This window comes from Petromyzon marinus, chromosome 18 (assembly GCF_048934315.1).
Source record: "Petromyzon marinus isolate PM22_M1 ecotype Great Lakes invasive population chromosome 18, UKy_Petmar_22M1.pri1.0, whole genome shotgun sequence".
Classification (NCBI taxonomy): Eukaryota; Metazoa; Chordata; class Hyperoartia; order Petromyzontiformes; family Petromyzontidae; genus Petromyzon; species Petromyzon marinus.
Genome location: NC_133684.1, coordinates 13297679 through 13312387, shown reverse-complemented (window position 1 = coordinate 13312387; position 14709 = coordinate 13297679). Strand labels below are relative to the sequence as shown.

Below are 14709 nucleotides of genomic sequence, written 5' to 3'. Positions count from 1 at the left end.
ATAGGACTCCTCATGTCTTGGGATGTCAGCTCTCGCCGCTACAAATTTTTTGTCCCTACTACCCTGCGGGGCAGGGCCGTATGGGCTGCACACGAACGGCTCTTACACTTGGGCATCCATAAGACGCTCGCCACTCTGCAGTTGGATTTATTTTGACTTGGGATGGCTTACGATGTTGCGGAAATGTTAAAAAGCTGCATCCAGTGTTCAAGGCGAAAGCACCCAGCTAGGCCAGCCTGCCCGCCATTGCAATCGATTTGGGTGTCCCGTGTCAATGAACTAGTGGTGCTGGACATACTTAGAAAGTGCACACTTTTTCGTACCATCCACAGACTGATGGTATGGTCGAGCGCCTTCATCGGACAATCACCTCTATGTTGTGCCATCACGATGATGATGCCCAGCTTGACCGGGACTTCCTTTTCCCCCGGGGTCTTGGCCGCGTACCGATTGGCGCCTCACGCTTCCACAGGTTACTCACCCTTCTACTTGATGTACGGCAGGGACGTTGACACCCCCCCCCCCCCCCCCCCGTGGACATACAATTGCGCATATCCGCGCACACATTGTCTGTGGGAAACAAAGCAAAGCATGGCTTCACTGCCCCCAAGTGCCCTTGGCAACATCGTCAAAACTGCTCAAACCCTGGCAGGGTCCAGTGGACATTGTTCGGGTTGTTCGGCCCCAGTGTGTTCGATTCGCATGTGGAAAGCGCTCTTGGTATGTCCACCCATCACGCCTGAAGCCCTACGTCATGCCGCTCACTGTCACCTCACCTTCATCTCGCAGGGGCCGTGCGCGTGATATGTCCGATAAGCCGGGGTGTGTTTCTCCTGAACCTGGTTGTGTGCCGGTCCGTCTTACCACTCCCGCGGATGCCACAGGTGTGAGTTCACCGAGGGCGCCCATGCCGACGGATCGCTGTGCTGCTTGACCATCCATCCAGCAGGGCGGTGCTCCACAAGTGCCAGCGTCCACCTCTGGCAGGGTGCCGGATGTTCGTCATTCAGCCCCTCCCGGCCCTCCACCAATGGCTCCGAACTCTCATGATGGACCCGCAACGAGGACTCGCTCGAAGCTTCCCCAGTTCTCCTAGGTTCCGCTGTCCCCGTGCACCCACACTGTCCACCTCTCCCTCCCGTCAGTACGTCTGGTCGGTGTTTTGCCTTTCTTTTCTTCGTTCCGACCGGTGCGCTCGTAGCTGTGAGGGATCCGGGGTGCGGGGGCTATCTCGCGTGGGAGGGGTCGTGCATGCGTGCTCGCATTCTTTGTGTAGATTGTTCATAGTGTACATTTGTATAGGTGGGCTGCGGTATTTATGGGGGTCTTTCTCGTTGCGTTATCCCATTGAGGCACATGTGTTGGCGTTTGTTGATGTTCTTCTGTACTACGAGGGGGGGGTAATGTGGTGGGTGATTGTTGGGCGTAATACGCCGCCACCACTTTGGTTGAGCAGGTACTTCCAGTCAGGGGCCAACAGGGGGCAATAGCGAGTCCGGCCTGTGCTAAGCAGGACTCGTGGGTCAGGCATCCCGGGGGGACGGTTGCGAACCAGAGTGGGACACCCCAGGGCCCCGGGTGGGGGGCTGGGGGGGATTGCGCAACAATCCAGGTCTCTCGAGAAGGTTCCAGATGGTGGGCGTGGCCAGGGGCGGGGTGACCCTGGGAGCCCCATAAAAGCCGGACCCCAGAGCGGCTGAGCTCAGTTTGACTCAAGCCGAAGACCCCGAATCCACCTGAAGATAGGACCCTGAACCCCAAGCCCCGCCGTCCTTATAAGGGCCGGGGCTCAGTGAGGCCAGTGGTCAATAGGCTAGGACCCTGAGGATCCCCCGACCTGACGCCCTTATCAGGGCCGTGTCTGTGTGGGCCAGCGGTCGAGACCCGAGGACCTTGGCTGGGTCGGGTCAGCCTCCCCTAGGTCCAGCTAGTCGGTGGGCTCAAGAGTGGTTAGCCCAGTGTTTAGGGCACGATAGCCGGGAGGCTGTACCTCCTTAGGTTGTGGGTATAAGGGACCATCACCCCTTCGTGTTAGGGACCTAGAGTTATTGTTGTTATAATAAATACGTGTTGCCTCCTACGAAGACTCCGTCTCCCTACAAACCCACTACACATGGGTGCTGCGGTGGCGAGATGTTAACTACCTAACTTGGTATACAGGAGGTCGTGGGTACAATCCCAATCCTGATGCCTGTATATTTGGAATTTGCGTGTCTCTCTCCCCATGGGCGCGTGGATTTTCCTATGGGTCCTCCGGGTGTTCCCTCCACATTTAGAATCAATGTATGTTCAGAGCATTTGGGTGCTATATACATTTCCACATTGTAAGCCACTTCGTTGAGCTTTCATTTGTGGCCAGGTTGCTTCTGAAAAATAGCTACATAGCTCATTGAGCCTCACCTGGTAAGATAAAACAAATCGTAGTATAATAGGGTATACTAGGTCATCAAGTCCAGTGAGTTCATGTGTTCACCCCCGGTAACCAATGACTGCACAAATAAAACCCATGGTATTAAATTTCAGTATATTTCACCTGTTAGGACCACCAATATCATTTTGTTATGAAATGATGACTCTGCAGAATATATAAACAGCTACGCCTAGTGTGGATAAATGGCCTATAGCAACAAACTTCATAAGTCATTCTGTGACATCTTAATCTGGGAACCCATTCTTTGACACACGGTGATGCACTGCTCACTGTAAGACCCTGTTAATAAGCAGCTCTCTTCGTGTCATGAACGACAGCCATAGCAGAAGTGAAATATATATTTAGGGTAAAACACACAAGAAGTTAAATGGTATTCCGCAGAAAGATTCAGGTGTCTGTTACAGGATATGCCAGGCCCTATGTGCAGTTGTGCACAAAGTGATGGGAATGCGCGAACCGTGCGGTTCAACGTGCAAAGCCAACATGGTCATGTCGCCGATAAATTAGTTTAAATCATTACTAATTTAATCTTGGGTTCGGCCAATTGATGATTTGGTAACAAAAATTACGTCGCAAGACCATATCATATCATCACAATCCATGGACAGATAGCCTGCAAGTGGCCACTGCACATTTTATCATTTGTTTCCACTTCCCTCTGTCTTGTGCCAATATGCTCAAGTAGTGCCACATCTTTGTGGCACCCATATCTTATGTCGTCGTGAAGCCATTCTCTGTGAGGCATTCATTTATTTCCAGTTCCTTCCATTTTACCAAACAGCACACTGTACATTTTCCTGTTGTTGTTCATCCTACATGTGTCCAAATAGCCAAACAAATTAACCATCACTTTTACAGAGCGTTTGACAACGCGTCAAATGTCATCGTTTCAGCTCATCATCGGTAAGTTGAAGAATCATTCTAACAACCAGATTTAGCAATTAGATAAACAACATTTTGAACGAACCTACTTAATTAGGCCCAAACTCTCCGTGTGTCTGAGCAGTCAGAACCTGTCTATTTCCAGCATTTATCAGCATTTTGACTCCAAATGTCGGGCATGTTTTTTTCCTGCCAGAAAGGTTCTTACAGCCTGTAATGAGTGTGCACTCTGCTACAAAAATAAGACAAAGTTCCCCTTATCGTCTGAACAGACTGTTGGGGCAAGTGTGGTTAGAGAACACCTATGAAGGCCCGCACGGAACACAATGGGGTGGATGGCCAGCACCGTGACCGGATGCCTTTGTCTCCCTAGTGGCGATGTTTATGCATCGCACCAGGTACTCATTTGAGGCTGAGTCGACCTAAGCGAGGCCAAGAACCAGTTCAGATAATCGTCACTGATGTTGGCCGTAAGCAGGAATCGATTCCAGGTCGCCGGGTTCTTAGTGCAGCACTCTAACCACTACATTACCGCTCCCCATAAATGACCAAAGACAAAGATCCCCCATATAGCCTTTAATACTGTCGGAGCCAGTGCTGTTAGTGAGTAGCACTTACGGAGGCTCACTACACACCCTGATACACACGCGTGCATTACACGCGCACTCCCTCAACACACTCACAATTGATGTAACCATATCCGATTCATACCATTGCATGTTTTTTTATTTCTTTCAAAAATGTTTTTAAGGGCTACACATTCCCAGTGAATGTTACAGCCACAGACCCATCCGGCAAGAAACCTCCCCAAGAATGTCAGAGGCAAATGAAGGAGAAAGTAAAGGAGAGGCTGGCTCAGCGGCAGAGCGTGGCGGCTCGCAATCAGAATGCTCTGATTTCACATCCTGGCAAGAGGGTTGACTTAACCCATCATACCTATTGGGTGAATAAATGCATACCACTGTGCGGGTTAGTCAACAGTGGTTGTGCTATAGAAAGACTCATCCCTGCCATAAAAATATGGAATTTTCACCGCTGGCTTAGGACTGTAAACGGGAGATGAGCATGTACGTATGTATGTACGTTGCACTTCTTTCACACCGTATGTAGCCAACTGTGCAGGGGGAGGACTACAAGCAGTTCTGAAGATATTCTTAGTTTTTTCGGTAAAGTCACGTTGAAGAGAAACAACAAAATAACAAAATATATATAAAACAATAAAAAATTCTCACGACGTTTCGACCATAACTCAAACGGTCATCATCAGGTGTGTCGGTTTGCATAAATTTATTTTGAAAACGGCATATTTATTTATTTATATTTATATATATATATAAAAAATAACGTTTGCGTCACGCGCAACGATTGGCAGTTTGCCCAGGACTAGTCCATCTATTTTTTGAAAAGAGGAGGGGGGAGACGAAATTTGTTTTTATGTATGCTGTCTGGAAGCCACTGTAAGCGTGAACAATCAATCAAGAACTGAAATGATTTATCAAATCTTTCCAATGATTGCTAAGATAGAATCCATCTTCTCGGTTGAAATTGTCTCTGTGTTTGTATATGTGGATAGCCTCATGAACGAATCTCTCATGGAAGCCAGATGGCTTACAAAGAACCTCCGTCTTGGAAAAGTCCCGTTTCTTCTCTCTGAACTTCTTCATCAATACTCTCAGTGCAAATATTGCATCCATTGTTGACCTTCCCTGTCTGAATCCAAACTGACTCTCGCCAATATCCACCAGCTTCCCCAGTCTCTTTTGTATGATCCTTTCCCAGAACTGCATGGTGTGACTCATCATTGCTATTCCTCGGAACTACATTATGCATTTTTTACATATTAAAAAGACATTTTTATTTATATTTTACGAGGTAAGGACCACTCAGCTATGTAGCATTTTTTTCAGAAGCGACCTGGCCCCAAATCAGAGCCTAATTAAGAGGCGTATCATGTAGATGTTTATAGCAGCCAAATCCTCTAAATGTATGTTTCTAAATGTGGAGGGGAAAACCGGAGGACCCGGAGAAAAATTCATGCGACCACAAGGAAAACATGCAAACTCCAAATACAGAGTCATCAGAGTCGGGATCGAACCCACAACCTCCTGTATACCAGGATGAAGTAATTTTGATTTAAAGCTTTCGTGACTGCAGTAATTCATATTCTTAGCTCTTTCGGTAAAGTCACGTTGAAGGGAAACAATAAAATATATATTTATATTTTTATTTATTTTATTGTTTCCCTTCAACGTGACTTTACCGAAAGAGCTAAGAACAGGATGAAGTAGTTAACATTTCACCACAGTGGCGCCCCTTTGTGCCCACGTGGCATACTTCAAGGCTTAACCCTGACAGCATCCATCACTTAATTGTCACGATAATATTTCCAGATTGATCTGTGTTTTCCAATTTGTCAGATTTTGTTGTTGTTGTTGTTATCAATTGCTGGACGAAGGCCTCCCCAGGCGGTCACCATCTCTCGTGGCTCTGCCATGAAGTATCCACCGAGCGCCCGCGGTGAGCGAGCTGATTTAATCGCCCCTTCTCTGCGCCACGACGCACTTCGTGCGCGTCCCCCCCGTCCGGCAGTCACTCCATCATCCTCCCCCCATGGCCATCATCCCTGACGTCCATCGTCTTCCAACCACGCGATTCCATACACTTATAAAGATTACAGACTATATCTGTTGTTATAAAATGTGGGTCATACGTATACATCACTTGCCTGTAAATTAGTGTTTGCCCTTGTTTGTAGCGGCACTCATTTGTCAGGCTAGTTTGCCACTGTTGTTCCAATTAAATCAATCAATCAAGGTCCTGTGAACAGTCTTCATCTCTTTTGCAACATAGACTTATTTCACAATTTATCGAAGGCGAATATTCGTAAACAATGTAGCATTGTACCGGTGTTCCACAATGGCTTCTGCTTGTGAATGTCGCTGCGCCTTTCTAACATGCACTTTGCAGGAGTGCTTTGGGAAGTCCCCGTTGCAACTCCCAGGCGGTTGTAGGAATTGCACCGTTGGCGAAGTGTAAACTGACAGGTGCGCTGACCACTAAGCTCGCCAAGCCACATCGGTTTTTATCATAATGAATTTTTTAGCATTGATCGTTCAACCGACATTACTGGGTTGCAGCTACATTTGTATGAAACGGAGTTTTTTTTTTTATACGTAAATGCTTTCCGCTCTCGTGTGTGACTTGGGCTGTCAGTCTGCTTAAAGTGACTGCACCAAGTGAGGGGCAACTCGTTCTTTGACGCGGACATTACATGCTGGCACATTATTCAGGCTCTCTTCAATTTCCCACGTGAGCTGTCAAAATTGCAACGGGATGTCCACCGGTACTGAATTATGGCTCGTCAGACACAATTATGCGACGTTTTCCTTCTGCCTTGAATAAAATTCCCGATAGCAGAGTGACTCTTGAGAGACGGCACATTTCATACACCTGTTTTATCATCCTTTTTTATACAATGTTCACCTGCCTCATTCAAAATAAATAAGCACAATCACGAACGGACTGATTATATCATTATCTACAAAATGTCTGAATGTAACTGCTTAAGCACACCAGGGGATATAACACCGTCATTTGTTTACGTTTTTTAAGCTCTTTGTCCTTTGAAATATTAATCTTGAAAAAGTGTGCTATTGACGTTTACAGTAATGCATAGCCAGTGCAGTGGATGCAAATCTCAGCGGGGGCTTCATTCAGCCCACCAACTCCTAGCTCAATCAAACAAACCCCAGGGAAATATAACAGCGATTGTCCTTTTGACAGACTGACTCCACCATAGTAATGTGGAATTTCCACCACTGCCTCAGATGACCGTTGGTGGGGATGATCAAAGTGAAGTGGCCATTTAAAGGATGGGACACATTGACTTTGAAAATATAAAAAAATGGCTTCTGCATATTGCACAAATTCTCGATTGAAACTCATAGTAAGCTGTGATCTCAGAGTGACAGGTATTCTAGTTGTTGTGAAGAGCATGAAAACTATAAGGGTTATGTGTCCGGATATTGCTTCGTGAAAACATGAATAATTAATGCTGGTAGAAAATGTGTGATACCAGCGTGTACATTGCATTCATGTCTTCAATGTGGTTGACAGGGAATTATCTATACATGATTGAGTTATGAGCGTTATATCACAGTATCTGTCACTCTTCAATTAATGAATATTGTGTTTGTAAATTTGTACGCATTTCTGACGTAAATATTACTATATTTCGTTAATCTAAATAAATTACAAGCTATGTAGACAGTATTTATCAAAACACAAAACCATAATCAGCAACAAACTGCATTTACGGTGGCAACATTTACAGTGACAAATGTGTAATGAAGAAACCATATGCAGGTATTGCATCAGTAAAGTAGTACAATGATTATCCTAAATACGAATTATTATCTAATAGTGGTGGTGTATAGTGTATTACAACTAATTGGAACTGAACAAATATTATAGAGGGTTTTTGAGAACTAATATTGCGGGCACAAGCAATCCAGACCGCAGCAAACGCCTCTCTCTCATGCAGAGTCGATAAAAAAACCAGCCGTGCACCTCCTCTGTAAGCACAGCGGAACGTTCGCGCGTCTGTTTGTGAACAAGGTACCGCCGCTGCTGTTCTGCAGGAGGTGCAGGGCTTTCGGGGAAAACAAGGCGAGTGGCGTCCGAGGCCACAATGGGACACCGTCATCTGGCATCGTATTTTTCTGGTCACTAAGACATCCGAGCGATTGCCCCGAACGTTTATAATCTTGAAGTGAAAAAAGAACATTACCAGTGTGTGCAGCGTACCGTGAAACCATCGGCGCACGCAGCATACGAAATGCGGAAAATATCATTCGTAAAAAAAACACAATGTTTGCACAATTCCCCGAAGCAGTTAATATTGGGCTGTTTTTTTTTTTCGCGCAGAATTCTAACGATATTAATTCGCGGTTAAAGCTATATTTTATCTTGTTAAAGGGACATGAGATGGAGGACATTCAGAGGACATGGGACTGGTGTGTACGCACGTGGGACCCACGCTCTCCGCCGCGCATGATAATGAAGCCAAAGGGCATCAGTGGAGACGAGAAATGCAAATGTTCCATTCGGCCATGAAGCAAGGCGCGAAACACACACGCGGGAGAGAGGTCGCCCAACGCACGGGGAGCCGAGGGCCGCTCGCGACATTGCGCGCTCTCTCTCTCCGTCACCGACAAGCGCAGGAAGAAGCATCACGAGGGGGGTAGCCGCCCCTCCTCGGCACACTTCTTGCGAGTCTCCCAAATGGAGCCGCTTCCTATTACGAACGAAGACTCCGAGGCTCGCGCGGGGACACGACCAGCGGGCAATGTCTGCGCGGGCAGCAGAAGGGAAGCGATAGGTATTGAGCTGCTGTCCTTAATGGCCTTTTAAGGCACTTTGTCGGTGATCAATTTCTTATCACACTTCCCACACGCTGCTTAATTGCGGGACTTAATTGGATGGTTTTAAAAACAAATGCAACTTTGCTCATCGTTTTCTTTTCTTCCTTAAATGTAACATTGTAGAAATATTTTAAATTCCAAGGAGAGCATGCTGCATAGTTAATGTTAGGGTTGCATGGAATCGCTACGTAATAAGCTATTCATTGCAATTAAATTTAGCATTAAAGCGCACCGTGTCTTATTTGTCGCTTGTTCATTTACTTATATGCATTATTCCTCCTCTTCTCTTCCACGTTTCACATGCACGTGCAGTAGCAGGAGCTACTGCTCTCGTCTTTCTCTGCAGTCAGGACATTGGCAGCAACACATCTAAATATTGCATCGATTTATCCAGTAGCATGATCCATTAGGCATTCCAAACACTGAATAGCGAATTTTTTTTTTAGACTCTCTACTCACAAACAAAAAATACCCACACCTCTTGAAATCAATAAACAAAACTAATAGTTTCACATTCCTTTTTGAATCCATCACTGGATGAAGGACTCTAGATGCCGTGCAAGCACATGGGGATTGTTTGACCATTCCTTTTCCACACTTGTCAACGTGGGTTGATGAAAGGAGTTAGCCAAACATCCCAATACAGGATAACAGCGTTTGGGCAATTATTGGCTGCTTTTTGTGCTTGCCTGCAAATGTCGTGCACCTCAGTGCGAAAACTGCACCAGTTACCTACACTGTTTTTGAGATGCTATTTGCATGAACGGCACGTTATGTAATTAGGTTGTTATTTTGCTGGGGTTTTTTTAGAAGGGGGTGCCCAGGTACAGTTCAGATACCACTTTCTCAGGTTGCCAGTCTCATCGCGGTGTATGACACACTGCACCATCACTCCACCACCACCACAGCTTGTTCGTGCACGTTCAAACAATTAATATATATATTTTCTTATTAAACTAAGCGATTCAACCACTAGCAATATCAAGTTTCAAATTGTCACTTTTATTCACGTATCGTTATTAAGATCTCAGGACGGCTGGTGTTGGGACAGAGTGCCCAGAGCCCCGATCAGAAGCTTGCCAAGTTCACAGTCGGGCCTCTGGGGTTGAAAAAAATTAGTAACGCTTTGTGGAAAGTGAACATTGGTTTCCCAAAAGTGGGCCCCGCCATAGGAATGTGGATATGGAGGACCACCTCACACGCATTCATTCTCAGATTAATATTGTTCACGCTTGAGCTCCAATTCATGCAATGGCAATTGTCTTCAAGAATAATAATAATGCAAGCAAGTCCCGAAAGTAAAAAAAAACAATTGCACAATACGTTTCATACATCCTGTCATCTACTGTATGCGATATAACCTTTTGACAGCCACAAAACTGCACTTTGAAACTTTCAGAATATTTATTTTAATTAGTACCTTGACGGCACAAAACGTGCTTCTCTGTATTTTCAGTGCAATGCAAGAAGTGAAGCGAACACACGTTTCTTGTTTACTAACAAGGCACTCAGTTGAAAGGGCGTTAGGCGTACAAATTGCAATCGCATGCTCATAAGTATGTGAAAAGTAAAAGTTATTTTCAATATTCTATGAACGTTTGAAATTCGAATTAGTTGACTGCAAATTGCACAGTTCAGGAGAAATGGTAAATAATTTGTTTAGTGACTCGTAAAAGGGGAACGCACGGGCATTGCCTGTTTATCGTCCTTCCCTATACGGAAACAAAAACGAGTTCCTCGTCAGCTGAACCAGCACCGTCATGGAATACTGCACAGCTTCGTCACGAGATACCTTTAATAATCTATAACTAATAAAAAAACATGAAATCATGCCACTCGTTTACTCAGGAACGCCTCACCGAATCTCAAGACTTTTTTTTCAGGAGGGCCACGGCTCCTTTTAGGAGGGTTCCACATGAAGGATATTTTGCCATTTGCTTAACGAGTTTGTGTCAATGAGACGAAAAAAAAACCCCTCAGAATATCCACAGAAGCCCTGCATATGAAGAGTAGATAACACCCAAAATCCATACAGATAGGTGAGTAAACCCATTCTCTGTTGCCATCCACTCGCTAATCTCGCGCACATCATGGGTTCTGTTAAGCGATCCACCAATGCATCTTCGAAAGCGCTGCATAGGAAGCGTGCACCACAATCCATGGCACTGCTTTCCAACCCAAGACACTCTTTCATTTTTTAAATTTCATTCCATTACAAAAGGAAACTGAGGTTATGTCAGGTGTTTGCTATTTTGCGACCCATTATAAGTCCTTGCTGTCAGCTCATGAGCGAGGAAAGGGCCAAAAGAGTTTTCACCATGTACCGCTTCTCTTAAGCGATCGTTAGTGACATTGGTCAGTCTCACCCATTCTCTGAGATATTTCGCTCCGTCATCGCTGTCTGGCTCTTTTCTTCCTTGGCTCCTGTTGCGTGCCTGTCCAAGCTCATTCGTGAAACACTTTCTGAACCGCCGTAGCCTTCCTGGCCATCGTCTCAACGACTACGTGAGGAGATCGAGCCAACAACCCCTGGATTGCAAGTCCGGTGTGCTAACCAATGGTGCCCGACAACATCCCTGTGTGACTTGTATCGCAAATGATTCCCATTCTTCGCCGTGTTGCTTTTTGAGGGCGAAAAATGGACAACAAGATGTATTACAGCTCATGCTTAAAGCAAAGGTAGGGCACGATGATAGTGAGCTGGACGCTTCATACTTTATATGTAAAAAGATTATAACCTCACCCTCCACCTCGGACACACACATATTCTCAAATAGCGTAATCCATATGGTTCCAGCTGAAATGGACATGCCTGCTTCATTGTTCTTGTAATCCATCAATTACTGCGCCGCAGATGTGTGTTTGTCCATGCAATCCTTGCTAATCGCTGCCTATCCTCCCTGTCGTGTAACGAGTCTCTTGTGTCCACAATTTCCCCATTTGGCCTCAGTGGCTGTGTGCGAGCTCCTGAGGCAGCAGTGTTGAGATGAGGGGCTCAAGTCGCAGGCCCTAACCGAAGATAAACCACGTTTCTTGGCTTATCCGAGAGGTTGACGGTCTCAATATGGCACCTGTCAAACGAAATTTGTATTTGCCGATTTGTACGCACGGTAATCCACCCTTGGCCAACTGCAAGGACACGAGTTCCAGACACGCACAAAGAGAACCGTGCATTCCCTCTGCAAAACTAAGGAGGAGATGACCGCAGTGGCTATGACAAAGGCCCTTAAAGGATGTCAAAGGCTTGTGCTATCATGTCTGGGTTATTTTCATACGTGAATTATGACTCTGCTGTCAGGAGCATTTAGGAAAGTACAAAAAAGCCTAAATTTGAATTAGGTACAATACATTGATGCTGCCACCTGTATACACATGATTGTGGATTATTCTTACGTCTCATGATATCCTGGGTAAAAACCCCCAATGCCATGCAAACCCAGCAGAGGGTGTGTATATGCACAGAAGGCACCAATATTAACAAAAACCAAGGCTTTTCAGGGATTGCTGTGTCAGCAAACAGCCTTGTCAGGTCACGCGGCTTTCAAATCCCGCATGACAACCACATATATGTTGCAGTCAAGTAACTCATCGGCAGTGTTTGAACATTCCTATACTATCATCGTGGGCTTTCATGTTTTGCTTTATTAAGGCACTGTTATAGAAGGAGGCTGTAATCTGCAATTTGATGAGACAAGGCCAGTTGCCGATTCTTTGCTTGGTTGATTTTGGAATACTCCAGTATCTTGTGTTTTGTGAATGTTTGATTTTGGAAATGATCTGCAGCGTTGGAGAGCAATGTGGTACACGTATAAAAAGGAGTGCATTATCATAATCATATAAAGAAAGGCAGGCACAAGTAATCATCTCGTGCTGTTACTCAATTACATGTTTGTAATCAGATTATTATGTATATATTCTTTAGTGTATACCGATTAATTGATTTGTGATTTTTTTTGTATTCATTGTAAAATAATTCCAACACAAATAGTCGGGGATTGCAATCGTATGAGCAGTTTGCCTGAATGTGATACAGCAGCAACCGAAGTGTACATATCTCGTGTGACAAAGCATTTGAATCAGAGTAGAGTGGTGATATTTTTCCACATTAAATCGACTTAACATGACTTTTTAGAAACCGTGCATGAAAACATAATTGCGTAATCGAATGAAGTTACTTTTGAAGTACAAAATATGAGATTAGGCTATGAATACATCTCCAACTTTGGCTCCGAGGACACTGTGGTCATGGAAATCGCATGCTTGAACAAAGTCGATGAAACCTCGGAAGGGTCTGAAACACATCGCACTTTCGATTGGGCGCTTTCTGCAATTCCTCATTCCAATAAACAAAAAACATTTCTCCCCTTAACCTCCGCCGTGATGATTTTTTTTTTACAAAAAAATATCCTGGCTACAATGACAGTGGCTGCAGGAGGTCATGCGGTCGATCCCGACCCTGATGCCTGCTGTACATTTTGTGGTGTCTCCTTCCCCGTTGTTCACGTGGATTTTTCCAGGTCCACTGTTTTTTTTCCTTTCTCTCCACGTTTAGAATCAACATCACACATTCAGTGCATTTGGCTGCTATAAATGTCCACGCGATAAGCCACTTATCGTTGAGCTATCATCTGTGGGTAGGTCGCTTCTGAAAAAAGAGCTGTACAGCTCATTGGGCCTTACATAGTAATAAGTAATAAAAACTAAATTGTGATTCTGCGCATTCCACGCATGCCGAGCGAGCGTGCAGCGCCGGCGGGTGGAGATGCGAACGCACCTCAGGCCGTAGAGCACCGTTCCATCCGGGTGAAGGCGAATCATGCGGTTCTTCACTGTCACGCCGTGCACAAACGACTTCTTGTCATTCAGGAAGTAGGTGTCGGGCACCCACAGCTGGTCGGCCACACGGTTGTCCAGAGTCAAATTCAGTGGGATGACCGTGTAGGAGAGCCGCTTGTCCGTCCAGCACTGCTGGAAGTACATGGTGAGCGTGTAGTCCTGCGGGGGACAAACGGGAGAGTCAGCACTTAATGTCAAGTGCATCTCTGTACACGCAGCGTGTGTACGGTGGTCGATATGGAAAGGTAGCAGTCCCCATCATGGCTCCTAACCGTTCTGCAGCCCACGTTTGTCTCAAGCCAGCAGTTTGATTCCCACACCCATGCTGGAAATGTATTAAACTGCAGCACCCCTGAAGTGCACTCTCTGCTTTACATTGAGCATGAATTTCCCTGTGACAGCGTTGTCAACAATAAGCCTTTGTGTTCAGGTTATAAGATGTTGTGCTCTGGTTATAAGATTAGTTGCTCTTTAGCTCGTGTGGCATTACCACCACTGGATCAGGAATGCCAATGTTCATTGAGTGGGGAGAGATTTTCACTCTTCTGATTTGATAGTTCATGCATCCTTATCGTAAAATATAACATTGAAGTAAAATCATAAAAAAATACTGAAATATTGTTTATGATTGAAATATTGGTGAGGTGGAGTGGTTAGCGTACTGCTGTACATGGGCACTAGTTTCACTCTCTGCCACGGCTAACATCAGTGGCGAGTAAGCTGTAAACTACAGTATAACCTTGGATTGCGAGTAACTTGGTCTGCGAGTGTTTTACAAGACGAGTAAAATGTTTAAATGAATATTAATTTGATAAACGAGCGAGGTCTTGCAATACGAGTAGTACCTTTACGCTTTGTCTGCCGAGCATCACGTGATCACAACTGATATACGAGTGCTTTGATATACGAGTGCTTTGGATTACAAACACGTTTCCGGAACGAATTATGCTCGCAATCCAAAGTTTTACTGTATTTAAAAACGAGAAACCAAATCGATATCTCGTGGTCTTTGGCAGCCTTTCCTCCCAACTCCAGCACCCCAGTCAAGACCCCATACTGACCAATGTGGCCACTGACACAGAGTAGGAAGTCCTTAATCTGGCAATGGATTGCCAAAGGGGTTTAAAGCGTGATTAT

The 14709-nt window shown here is 45.3% G+C and overlaps 1 protein-coding gene across 6 annotated transcripts in view; it reads right to left on the bottom strand.

Moving 5' to 3' along the window:
• The window catches only part of LOC116943685 (gamma-aminobutyric acid receptor subunit beta-3-like), a 301742-nt gene that overhangs the window by 147241 nt on the left and 139792 nt on the right, over positions 1 to 14709 (bottom strand). For all 6 annotated transcript variants that reach the window (XM_032956761.2, XM_032956763.2, XM_076067894.1 and 3 more), the window contains one exon: positions 13511 to 13731. In XM_032956761.2, coding sequence (XP_032812652.1) covers positions 13511 to 13731 — 221 coding nt within the window. The remainder of the gene's footprint in view (positions 1 to 13510; positions 13732 to 14709) is intronic.